Source organism: Vicugna pacos, chromosome 18 (assembly GCF_048564905.1).
Source record: "Vicugna pacos chromosome 18, VicPac4, whole genome shotgun sequence".
NCBI lineage: Eukaryota > Metazoa > Chordata > Mammalia > Artiodactyla > Camelidae > Vicugna > Vicugna pacos.
In genome coordinates, this window is record NC_133004.1 from 31,958,870 (window position 1) to 31,972,078 (window position 13,209).

The 13,209-nt window shown below is 48.3% G+C and overlaps 1 protein-coding gene across 6 annotated transcripts in view; it reads left to right on the plus strand.

Annotated features, from left to right (window-relative positions):
- Positions 1-13,209, plus strand: part of KATNIP (katanin interacting protein) — a 171,920-nt gene that overhangs the window by 41,746 nt on the left and 116,965 nt on the right. For 2 of the 6 annotated variants that reach the window (XM_072942824.1, XM_072942823.1), the window contains exons 2-4: positions 2,187-2,263; positions 9,938-10,107; positions 11,581-11,678. In XM_072942824.1, the coding sequence (XP_072798925.1) occupies positions 2,202-2,263; positions 9,938-10,107; positions 11,581-11,678 (330 nt within the window). In that variant the 5' untranslated portion in view covers positions 2,187-2,201. Of the gene's footprint in view, positions 1-1,838; positions 2,081-2,186; positions 2,264-3,993; positions 4,092-9,937; positions 10,108-11,580; positions 11,679-13,209 lie in introns of those variants that run through there. The other 4 variants (XM_072942822.1, XM_072942825.1, XM_072942826.1 and 1 more) reach the window with 4 other exon arrangements.

Here is a 13,209-nt window from a genome sequence, read left to right on the forward strand (position 1 = left end):
CCCACTTCCTGGTTGGCCAGATTAGCCAGCAGAAAAACCCCAGTAAGACTCAGAGGCTTCAGAGACATCAGGATAGGGGAGAAGATGGGAGTACTGCATTCTGTCCCCAAGTGGCCCAGAGAGAGGGGGGCCTGGGAGGGTAAGTGTGGATGACAGAGAAAGGGGGAAGCAGATGGAGTCCTATGGGAAAAGAGAAGAGAAGGGAACTGGGCTGTCAGCTGTGGACCAGCAGTGACTCCGTCTTCCCTATGGCGGGGGGGTGTCCTTGTAATGGGAAGGAGAAGCGAAGACAGAGGGAGAGAGACCCAGAGAGGTGAGATGGGCAGAAATAGTGACCATCCACATCTGAGGCCAAGGGGAAGAGGCAGCCAGAGAAGGACAGGAGGGAAGGCGGGCTCATTCAGAACTGCAGAAGCTAAGAAAGGGGAGCGTTTGGGGATGACGGACGGGTGGTCAGCATCTCCCCATAGCCCGGAGCAACTGAAAAGTAGAAGCTGGGAAGACCTATTATATTTGCTTAAGGAGGTTATGGGTCACCCTTGGGGAGAGTTCTGGTAGATTAATGGGGTTAAAGCCAGATTTTGAGAAGCTAAGAAGAGAATGACGAAGATTCTTTTTTTTTTCTTCTCCCTCTGATAATCGTTAGGATTTTCACACAAATTGTGTTTCTATTCCAAATGTCTTACTTGCCACTTAACGCTTAATCCTGTGACTTGTGACTAGACTGCAGCTGACTTTGTCTCTTTAATCCATTCCTTGGCAAAAAGTTATTTAAGAAACATTGAAAATTGCAAAGCATCGTTTATAGTATGATCCTATTTTTGTTTAAAGGAACATGTGTTTGTGTGTGTATTTATAAATGCGTATATATGTATATTACAAACAAAAACATCTAGAGGAATATGAAATTATAAAGGGGGTTTTAGTGGTATATACATATGTCACTTTTAATGTGTATAGTTTATTATACACTTATTATCCCTCCTAAAGCTGTACAAAATTCTAATAAGGGTTATCTCTAATGATTAGTTCGTGGTATATGACTTAATTCTTTTGGCTACAAATGACAGAAACTCAGCTGAAACTTTAAAGCAATAAGTAAATTGTCCAGAGACTTCTTCAGGCATGGGTAGATCCAGGGGCTCAAATTATGTCATTAGGAATCTCTCTTTCTCCATCTCTGGGATCTGCTGTCTTCTTTCTTGACTTCATTCTCAGGCAATTCCAGGTTTGTATCTCATCAGCTTAGCACCCCAGTGGAAAGAGAAGAGCTTTCCCCAGGAGTCTCAGCAAAGTCCCAGGGCTGAATTTCAAGGTCCGGGCTCAAGCCATGGCTCATCAGTAGACCCATGAGTCATTGTAGCTGGAGGAAGTACTGTGTTGATGAGTGAGACCAAGGCCAAGGTCATGTGACACAAGAGGAGACCAAAGGAGCCTTCAAGGGCATCTAAGGGAGCCAGTGAACTAAAAGAAGGGGCAGAATGGTTCAAAGAAATCCAGAGTTCTGTGGCCAGAAGAGGAGTCACAAAACCCTGAATGTCTGCTTTAAAGGGATCTTCACTCTCTGGGTCATAGTTTTTTGGTTTTTGGGGGTTTTTTGGCTTTTTTTTTAATTGAAGTATAGTCAGTTTACAACGTTGTGTCAATTTCTGGTGTACACGTAATGTTTCAGTCACCCCAATACATACATATATTGCTTTCTATATTCTTTTTCATTAGAGGGTGTTACTCTGTGTCATAGATTTTTGTAATGACTGAGTCGTTTATAATAAGCGTGCATTTCTCTTATAATGGCCAGAGAAAAGTGAGATCCTCTCTTCAACAACTGATTTGGGCTACACCTGGTTAGGACAACTGAGAGAACAAAATCTGGAGTGTGGAGAAAACAGTGAGGCCCACATCTTGTCAGAGCCCTTGATTGTGTAGGGCCTGGGAGGGGTGAACAGTGGCACGACTGGGGAATCTTCTCTTCGTTGTAGATCGTTAGTGGTGTATGTTCAAGACCCACTGGGCCGTCAGACAGTCTCTTGGGCTCTGAGTCACCAGAGTGATGCGCCCAGGGAGCCGGGCTGCTGTCAAGGTCAGCCTCTGCCTCTCCACCTCCTGTGCGGTGTGTGCCGTCCCCCGGCCTCAGTCAGTGCTGCCTCTGCATTCCAATGTCACATCGCTCTGTTTCTTCATTGCAGGGTTGCACTAAGGACATGGTGACAGACTTTGATGAGAAGCATGATGAGTATTTAATATTGCTTCAGCAGAGAAACCGGTAAGATGCAGCCCCTTGACGGCAGCCCTTCATATTAGCCAAATAAAAATCCTGTTTAGATTTATTAACAGCACGCAGGCCCTGTTTCACCTCAGAATGGGATGCAGTCACCCTCCACTCGCAGGCGTGGATTCATCTCTGCAATCCCAGCTCTTATTTCTCCATTCACCAGTTTAATTACATCTTTTGATTGGGCTGTAGCAAACTGTTCCACGGGTAAGGACCGCCCCTTGCCTCCCTGCTTCTGTTCTGGGAGAGGGTGGGTTTGTCATGAAAAGCTGGAATTTGGCAGGGCCCATGCCTGAGTCACCTGAATGGCCCAGGCTGTGATCGCACAGGCTTTGAAGGTCCCTTGAAATCTGAGCCTGTAATCATGCCTTGTTATGTAAAGATGGAGCTGTGTTACATTTCTGTTTGAAGTTGGTCGATGTCATTTAAAGTTAAGTCAGTCCTGATTTTGACTCCGGAGTGCTGGTTCTTCCAGAAGCCTGCAGCCGATGCAGGCTGAGGTCAAAGCCGGTGGTCTGGTTTGAAAGCGGTATCGTGTCTTCAGTGCCTTTGCAGGGCTGTGGATGTTCATTTTCAGTTCACTGTGGTTTGTCTCCTAGCCTAGGACCTTGCCGAAAGCTGGGTTTGCAGACTCAGGTGCTTGGAGGGGCCGGGCAGTGAGTGAAGCTGGCTGGGTGGGGACAGGGGGCACCTGGAACTCTCAGATCCAAACTGCTCACCTCATGCCAGTTACTGCTTGTGGGAACACAGGCCCAGGGGGGCCGTATCCTCCAAGGTTGCCGGAGAAGCTGGAAATCTGGATCTGTGCTGCAAAATCTCCTAAGTTTTAAGATGTTGGTAATGAATTCAAATTAAAGCACAAAACAAACAGAAGAAATCTGCAGGGCCCCCAAACAGATCTGCAGGAGGGGGAAGGAGGGGAGTACTAATTTGGGCCTTTGTGTTATGTGAGCGGGCTGGAGGTCTTACAGGCAGAGAGTCTGAGGGTTGTTATACTGAATGTGGATTCAGCCCTTGTCTGATGGGCTGGATTACCGGTGCTTGTCAACTGGGGCCCTGGTGGCATGTCACCTGGAGCAAGTGTTTATGGTGTAGGATTGTCCCATGTGTTGTAAGACTTCAGCATCCCTGCCTACCCGCCGCTTTACTAAATTCCACTAAGGCCCCCCAGTACCTGTGTACGTTCCAGACGCCTCCCAGTGAGGTGTTCCCACCCACAGTTTTCAGAACCTCTGAATAAATAAACTCTCCAGGACCAGCCAGATGTGCCAGGCAACATCTCATGTGCCCAGCTGCTCTGCACTCATCTCCCTCCATCCCAGGGGTGACCTCCAGCCAAGGCTTGTGCTGATTAGACCAGTGTGGGTTTTTATCATCATTAATGCCATGGGGCAGGATGTTTTTATTCAGTTTCTGGCAGGCCGGATGGTGCCACTGAACACCTGGGCGATCCCTGAATCATCTACATACGACTTGTCTGGGAGGAGAGTGTCATAGTTCCTTCTGAGCAAATTGCTTCTCATTAATCGGGGGATCAATACATGTGGGATCAAAGAGGCGCCGGCCGATAGCACAGATGAGACTCTCCAGAGACGAGGTTGCAGCACAAAGGCAATTAAAAAATATGTCAAAACAGAGCTGTCATAAAATTTGGGGGCCATGCCACTGAGAGGGAGCTGGCTTGATGACAGGAAATTAGAAGGTAGAACCGGAAAGAAACACCTCCAAATGGAGACATAGGCAGGGAGGGAGTGCCTCTGAGCTGTCATCAGGTCAAGCTGGGAAAGACACCTTTTCTGGAGCGCCAGCCACATGCCAGGTAACTCGCCCCCATCATTTTGTTTTATCTTCACTCTCCCTGATGAGGTCGGTACAGGTCTTGTACCCATTTGACAGATAAGTAAGTGGAGACCCAGGACAGAGAGCAATTTGCCCCGGGTCATGCAGCCAGGAAGTGGTAGAGCTGGGCTGTACTGTCTGACTTATATTTTGTTTGAAACTGTCATCAAAAATCAGGAGGGAGACCTGCCAGGGTTGTCAGTGACTCTAAATTCACTACAGAGGGGTTTGGGGGAATCAACTGCACTTGCATTGGGAATCTAGTTATAAGACTGGGTAGAAAACCACCTCTGAGCTGTGTACTGGGCGAAGAGGGGGATGAAAACCTGGGCTGCTCATCTGGGTGGCCTTGTAACCCAAGAAGGGGGTGTGCAAACACTCGAGTGAGTTCTTAGAGATCTGCCCAGAACACTGTTGCCCACGAGTTGCTGGTGGCCTTATTCTTTTACTCATTCAGCAGGATTCATCAAGGACCTTCTCAGCACCTTGCATTACCACTAGTATGAAGGGCAACATTTCAATGAGGGAGACACAGGCTGTATTAGTTAGTGTTCCTTTGGTTGAAGGGACAGGAACCCAAGGTCAATGGACTTTAAACAAGGCAACTTATTGGCTTATGAAATTAACAAATCCAGGATGATACTCTGGCTTCAGGCCTAGCTAGATCCAGGTATTCAAACTGGGTCACCAAAATCAGTCATTCTCCATCTCTCAATTCTGTTTTCCCATGTTGGAATCATCTCAGGCAGTTATTTCCCTCACAGAGGCCAAGGCAGCCACTGGAAACCCCACACTCACATCCCACCTCTAGGCAAAGAGAACACGTCTTTCCTAATAGTTTCAGCAACAGTACTGAGGAGGGCTCCCGTTGGTCTGGCTGGGGCCCGGTTCCCATCCCTGAGTCAACTGCCCCCATGCCTGGGGAGGTGGCAGGGTCTGCCTGTCCACCCTATTAAGTGGGGTGAGCCTCACCCAAGCCACATGGACTAAAAGAAGGAGTAGGGCAGTTCCCCAGGGGAATCTGAGGGCTGTGTTGGAAGCTGGGGGAGAGTTGCTGGACAGGCAAAGAGAACAGGGGCCACCGCTCAGCCCTGGCCCTCGAAATGCCCCCAGGAACGGCAGGTGAGCACAGGACCACCTATGATTATGCCAGAAGAAGCGGATAGTGACCACATGCTCCAGGAGAGGACTGGGGAGAGCAGGGAAGATGTGGCAGGGCGGGTTCACCCAGATGCAACCCTCGCCAAGAGGATGCTTAGCGATTCTGGTCACTCAGCTTCATGAAAGATGTAATCATGCCCAACAGGACTCACAAGAAAGCAACCAGAGTGATCAAAGGGCTGAGCTACGAGGAACCGTTAAGAGCTAACAGCCGAGAGGGGCTATAATATACACTTCTAGATGGTGGCAGGTCTAAGAAGCCAGCAATGATATTATTTGTTTTTTGAAAAAGGTTGTTCGAGGGAAACTTATAGGTACCCATATAAGAGATGAACCCACTGCCCCAGGGGAGATTCAGGTAGGAAGAAGGAAGGGGAGAACCAACACCGAGTGAGGGCCTTGTCTAGGCAACTCTCTGAGCTAGAGCTTCAAGTGGTTCCCCATTCCGTCCTCATGACTGCCCAAAGAGCTGGAGGCATCTTACAGAAGAGCAAACAGGCCCCAGGAAGTGTAGGGACTTGTCCAAGGTCACGAAAGCTGGGAGATGGCAGAGCCTCCAGTACGAAGCTCCCTCCCCCGCACTACACCGCCTCCTGCACGGATGGCGGGAGGTGACATCCCAGAGGACAGATACCAGCAGCTGTGGGCCACGAGGTTCTGGGAGGAATGGCAGGCTCTTTGTACCACTGCCCTCTGCTTCTCCACCCTTCACTCAAATGCCACCTCCAAGAAGTCCTCACCTGGGAACCACTGCTTCTCCCCTGAACTCTCCTTGCTTGGAGCCCCTGTGGTGTGCTGCCTGGTGAGGAGACAAACGGTGGAATCGCATGACCGGGAGACTGGCTCTGGAGCCTCGTGGGCTGGAATTTAAATCCCGGCTGCTTCCTCAGCTCTCTGACCTTGGGCAAGTTCGTCTATAAAACAGGCCCGTGGTAGGAACTGAATCCCCAGGCCAGTGAAGGATTAAGCATGACAAGGTGCTTGAAAGTCCTCAGTAAGCCCACCCGTCCCAGCGTCCTTCCTCCGTCGTCATCATCACTATCATCATCAACATCATAATTTTAATGCTAAACACACCTTCTCAGAGTGAGCTGACATCCAGATAACGCTTGAATGCGTGACCCTTAGAGAACCCCTCAGTTGACCCTTAGGGTAACTGAGGTTCAGAGGAGCCACGTAGCTAGCCCACAGTCACACAGCAGCCACAGTGCTCGGGGTCTCAGACAGTTCAGTCACAAACCTGGTCACAATTAAGTCTATGAGCAACACGCCTCCCACTCTTTGAGCTCAGCTAAGTCCTCTCACCACCTGGGTCCGTGCTGGTGCCAAGAACCCAGCCGCCAAGCCTCTCATGTCCCCGGTCACGCTCCCTCGTGATACCCTGTGCTCTAACTCACTGTGCTTCCACTTCCTCTTCTGTACAAAAGAGCTCTCTGTGCAGGTGACCCCGAAGGTCACTACGGGATAAACGGAAGTGATGCCTGTGTTGTGGTTAGATAGTCAGTTGCTGTATTAGGATGCGTGTCCATGCCTTCTCTCCCCTGCTAGACCTTGAGTTCCAGAAATAGGTATTGAGAGTGTTCCTCACACTCAGCGCAGACCCTGTGCCCAAGGGCTCACATTCTGGTGGGCAGGAAGGGAGAATGAACAGGCAGGCAGACACTGTACTGTAGCGTGGGGCAGGGAGATACGTGCTATGAAACAAACAGAATCCATAAGGGAATAGAGAGCACTGGGCGGCAGCAGGACGGGGCTCCATCTCCAATAGGGCAGTGACTGAATCTGATTTTTCTGAATCCCCAACACCTAGTGCAGCTTTTTATGCAAATTAGGCTACCCATTTAAAAAATCCCCTTTTTTCTGATGCCACGTGCTTATTACTGATGCACTCAGCTGCAGTAGGGGAGTTCCTTTAGTGATTCCTTTCACAGTCTGAATAATTATCTCCTCATTTATCAGTTTCATAAATCCACATTTTCATAAATCACCCTGCTTAAAGAGAGGCCCGTGTGGAGCGCCAGCTGCAGATCCTGGGTAATAGGATGCCACTGTGACCTTTAAGGTAGCATCAGGGGACAGGGTGGTCTCTGGAAGGAAGTTGAGGCAGGTGCTCTCTGGCTGGGTGGTCAGATTTTCCACCTGCTGCCCATCTCAGGGCCTCCAAGGGCCGGGCTCCCTATTCTTTCTCCACGGAGACTGCTGGTACCTACTGCACCCTTGGACTGTTTCCTCCAGAGAATGCAGCCATTGCTGTGTTTGGAAATTGTCTCTTAGTTACTTGTGTTTTCCTTCTGTTTTCTGCTGTTGCCCAACAATCAGGCATCTCCCAGGCTTCTGAGGCTGGCAAGAGATAAGCAGTCTGTAATAAATGTTCCTGCCACGATTGTTGAAAAGATGGATGTATCAACTGCGAAAGAAACATTTAGAAAGCAAACAAAGAAATCACCCATAATGCCACCACCCTACCTCAACTGATTTCGTTTTCACATTTATCACCTTCCACTCTGGGTCCACAAACACGCTGTTTTCCAAATTTGCACTTAACCACATATGTACCATTTTTATCCTGCCTTTCTCAACCCCCATGGAACAGATCACAGTCAATCCCCTGTGTTTCGACAGACTTCTGGTAATTACAATGGCTGTCTGAGATCCCAGGTTCTGCTTCCCCAATGTCGGACATTTGGGTTACTTTCATGGGTTTGCTATGACTGAATGATGACCGTTGTTCTTGATCAGAGACAACTGGCTTACTGGGCCAAGACCAAGCATATGGCATTTTCTATATTTTCATACTCCTTCTGAGAAGATTCTCTGAGTTTCCAGTGATGTCTAAGTTTGCCAGTTTCAATTTGCAAATTAGAAATTAGAAACTGTCTTTGTTGTGGTAAAGACTCCAGAGCTAAGTTACTACAGTTTGCATCCTAGCCCTACCACCATACTAGCGGTGTGACCTTGGGCAAATTACTTAACCTCTCTGTGCTCCAGTTTCCTGATCTATTAAGTGAGGATAATAAACGTGATTATCCCACAGGGTTGTTGTAAAGATTAAAGTCTTAATACAGTCAATCTTTATTAGTCATAGATTCCGTATTTACGAATTTACCCACTCACTGAAATTTATTTGTAACCCCCAAATCAGTACCTGTGGTGCTTTTGCAGTCACTCCAAGACACGTGGAGATGGGAAAACATTTCAGATGCCTAGCACACACATTCCTAGTTGAGGTAGAATAACGGAATATTCTGCTTTCTTGTTTCATCTCTTACGTTGTAAAGTGTCCCTTTTGTAATATACCTAGTGCTTTGTTTTTCACATTTTCGTGCTTTTCCTTGGTGATTTTGCTACTTAAACTGCCACCCCGTCCCCCCTCCCCAGGCATAGCGCTGAAGCTTTGTCTCGTGTTCCTAAGCTCAAGAAGGCTACGATGTCCTTTATGGAGAAAATACACATGTTATATAAGCTTCATTCAGGCATGAGTTGGAGCTGGTGTGAGTTCAGTGTTAATGTACTAAGTATACATTACATAAAGCGCCTTTAAACAGAAACACACATAAAGCAAGGTTTTGTATCGATCAGTTGATGGAAATGCTGTGACCAGAGGCTCCCAGGAACCAAATCCTATTTATCCCCCTAGGAACAATGGTTCAGTTTTCACTAATTCTTTGTGGCCACTTTCTAGAACATACCTACTGTGAATAATGAGAATTGACTGTATGTAAAGCATTTCAAACAGTTTGGCCCATGGTCCATACCCTTTATCTGATTACTATTACGATTTTTAAAAAAATTTACATTCTGTTAATTTGGTAGGAGCTTATTTAATCACTGAACAGGATGCTCATTTGTTGCCACGATGGTCGATTGGTTGTATTTCTTTCCTCTTACGTGGAAGTAAATCTGATTGGTGTTGGGGTGTGTACAGGCATTTGTAAAGGCATAGAAGGGTTTGGCGTCAGATGGGAGTGGTTCTGGAGGGGCTGAAGAGGACACCACAGACTGTTTATGGCAATGAATATCAAAGGTGAGGTAGGGACCAAGCTGAGGTATGAGACTGGACTTTAGAGAAAGCTGAAGGAGACCCAGCCATACTGATGCCAAGACCCTTTTAGCCAAAGGGTCTGATAATCTCATCATTAATCTTGAACAGAGCCTACATTAGTATATCTTTAAACTGCATCAGAATATAAAATGATGACATTTGGGATATCGGGGGTGAGTGTTTGAGAACAGGTTTATTTACCGAAGCAAAAAATCAGTCCGCCTGGCCTGATGAGCACTGTTTCCTGATGTGCGGATGTGTGACACGCAACCTCTCTCTCACAGAGATTAGACCCTAAAGCACGTTTTGTTACACATGCAGCCAAGTGCCGCAGTCCACGCCGAGGAGAGATGAGTGAAATTGGGATCGTCCCAGGAAATCCATGCTATGTGGGAACCGCGTACTCACACGCCTGCTTTGTCTCATCCGCCACGGGGCAGGGACAGGTGCCTCCTCGCTGCTTCTTCACGTGTCTGATGGGCCTCTTAGGGCTGGGCATCCACCACCAGGCCTCTGATTAGAGGGGCTTCGCTGTCTGTCGGAACAGCGGGCCCCTCCCCGCAGGGGGCTGGGCGGCGGCCCAGGCTCCTGGCCTGAGGAGCAAGCAATCATTTCTCTTCCAGGATATTAAAGCATTTGAAAACCAAGGACCCCACGCAATTGAGGCTAGAGCACCTGGAACAGGGGTTCTCTGTCTACGTCAACGGGGCCAATTCTGAGCTGAAGACCTCACCTCGGAAAGCTGTCCACGCTGACTTCTCCAGAAGTGCCTCCCACACCGAGGGGACTCACGGTGAGCTCAGGCCACGCCAGGCCCAGCAACAGCTCTGCTAACTAATTAGGGACAGTGGCGCCACAGCCTAAGCACATAAACTATATGTTAACCTATACCAGTTAGCCATACCCACCTGGCCAGAAAGGGAGAGCATGAGAGTGAGAAAGAGACAGAAACCCTTTTCACCTCTTTTTAAACTAGTCTTGGCCTCTGTGATTCCAGGGCAAAGGTGGCCAGAGCAGTAAATTCCTGGTTTTTTAATTTCCTGCATCTCACGTGCCAGTAATTTAAGGAAGTTTGAGGAAGCCGTCTCATCTTTCTTCATCTTTAAAATGAGACTAATGAGGGTTCCTATGCCTAGAGTTCCAGGCAGTTCAGGGCAGGCCTCTTAGTCTGAGAGGCCAGTGTGCTACTGAGTTAGCAGAAGAGGATTTGGAACAAGGCAGAGCTGAGTTTGAACCATGTTCTGCCACTTTTTAGCTTTGGGACCTCTAGAAGTTGGATCCTCACTGACCCTCAGTTTCATCTTCTGTACATTGGGAATAATTATGCCCACTTTGCAGGCATCTCAGGAAGATTAAATGACATAAGACATGTAAAATGTCCAGCACACAATAACCTTGATTTGTATTTTCATTCATTACCTCACACACATAGTAAGATCCCAAGCCATTAATAGATAGTAAAAATCAAAACAAGAAGGAGATAAAAGGAAAAAGTGATATCTCCAAACCTTCTCCTAGCAGAGCCACTGCATTTTAGTTTGGAGTTTAGCATGAGTTTCCTAGCCTCCAGGGTGGAAAAGGAAATGGGATGGAGTCTCCTAGCTTTCATGGAGGACAGGCTGGGCTGACCTGCTGCCAGTTAGGAGAAGCAGGTCTTTCCTGGTCCAGGTTGCAGGGAGGGGCAGATAACAGTAGTCTCCATACTTAGGCTCCAGCAGTACGTTTACTCATTCAGCAAACCTCTCCCCCCGTGCCCCTCTTTTATACAAATGCTGCCCTGTTGTGCACACTGCCCTGTACCCTGCTTCTGCGTCTTGGAGATTGCTCTTTTTGTCTCTAGGCCTGCCCGATTCAGCTGCCCATTATTATACCTACTGTTCCATAGCACAGAGGTGCTGTGACTGATTCCCCATCCCTTTAAAAAAAATTTTATTGAAGCATAGTTGATGTACAATTTTGTGTTTCAGGTGTACAGCAAAGTGATTCAGTTGTATACATACTCTTTTTCAGAGTCTTTTCATTATAGGTATTGAGTCTGTATTTAATACTGGGCTGTACAGTAGGTTCTTTCCCCACCCCTTTTTGTTGGGCACTGAGCTTGTTTTCTGATGCCCTGTGGCTACAAATGGTGCCACAAAAGCGAATAGCTTCACATACGAGACTTTGGGCATCCAGACATACATTATAGGTGCAATTACAAAACCATCATCTGTGTGGGCTCGTCTGCAGTGCCTCACCAAGTCTCCTTCCCTCACCTCTGGTGCAGATTGCGGACGAAGAACCCTGTTTCGAGAAGCTGAAGATGCTTTAAGACGCAATTCACGGACGGCCCCCAGCAAAGTCCAGCGCCGAGGATGGCACCAGGTCTGGAAACCCCGGGCAGAGTCAAGACAGTGGCCCCAGCCCACACTTTAGAATAAGGAGCAGGGTCACTGTGAGAGCAGAAACATAATCAGAGGGTTCAGAGTCCCCACGGGCAGGGGGTGAGTCTGTGGTGCCCTCTCTGCCCGTGGCACTGGCCTCAGGACCCTCCAGCCCTCTCTATGCCGTGATCCTCCCTTCTGGATGGGGAGGCCCCAGTCCCTGTTGGGAGCATCTCAGGTCAGACTCGTGGCCCCGTCGTGATGATGTAGTCATGCAGCTGTTTTTCCCTGGGCACTAACGATGTGCCAGGCACGGTCTTAGATGCCAGGGATAAGGTGAATAAGACAAAGCCCCTGCCCTGCAGACCTGAGATGCCACTTTGGGTTGCTGCTGATCCAGGTGCTTGCTTTTTTGAGCACCTGCTGGTACCAGGCATAAGCTGAGCTCCCATGTGACTTTTCTCCTTTGCCTGCTCAGCAGACCTATAAGGTAATCTCCAATGTCGTCCTTTTAAGGATGCTGAAGACGTGAAAGCTCAGAAAAGTTAAGTGAGCTTTCCAAGGTCAACCACTAAGGGAGTGGCAGAATCAAGACTCAAATCCAGATCTGTTGCTCTGAATTCAGTGTTCTTGCCCAAATAGCCTTTCTACCTTCCCCTGTGGTTACTCAGCCTTACCTGGGACCAATAGGTCTCAACCTCCATGCACATTCGGGTTGCTTGAGATGCTCAGGTCCCACCCCCAGAGATTCTGACTCACTTGGTCTGAGATGAGGCTTACGGTATGTATATACACCTCAATCCCGTGTTCACCGAGATTGCGAAGTACTTGCGTTATAACATTTCACACGGTACCATACATATGGATCTGCGGTAATAATCTCGTATGATTTATCAGCCCACCGTTGCAATAACCCTGTGGGTACGTAAGTATCCTCACTGTGCCACAGAAGAAATTGAAGCTCGGAGAGGACATAAGGTGACCTGCTCCTGCAGACACTAAGGGAGAACAGTAGGCTGAGGTTTGGAACCTGGAGCTGTGACCACACCCAGCGGTCCTCACTTCTGTGCATGTTTGCTTCTCGGCGTGCACTGTGACGACCTGGAGAGGGCTGTTCCTGCCTGTTAACTCCCAAGCCCTACCTGCCAGCGATGAGCAAGTCCTTCAGGGCACCCAGCCTGGAGGCTTCCTTTTTCCCCAGCGATGAATGTTAATTTCCCATTAATGAGGCCTCTCTCCACTTCTGACTTGAGACAGTTCCCCTAGTTGTTTTGAGTGCCTTCTATTATCAGGAGCCATATTTGCGTCTTAGACTGTGACTTAACAGCTGGCCCCAGAGTCTGCAATTTAAAGACTTGGCCTAAGATTAATTAGCAGCCCTTCCCCGTCTCTCCCTGTGGTCCCACACTTCACAGGGCCTAATCATGGCTAATTTCCCGGCTTCCTGATGCCATGAAGGCTGTAATTGTCCTTCTGTATCAGATCAGTCAGGGGTCAGTCAGTGCCTAACAATAGAGACTTCTTGGGCTATT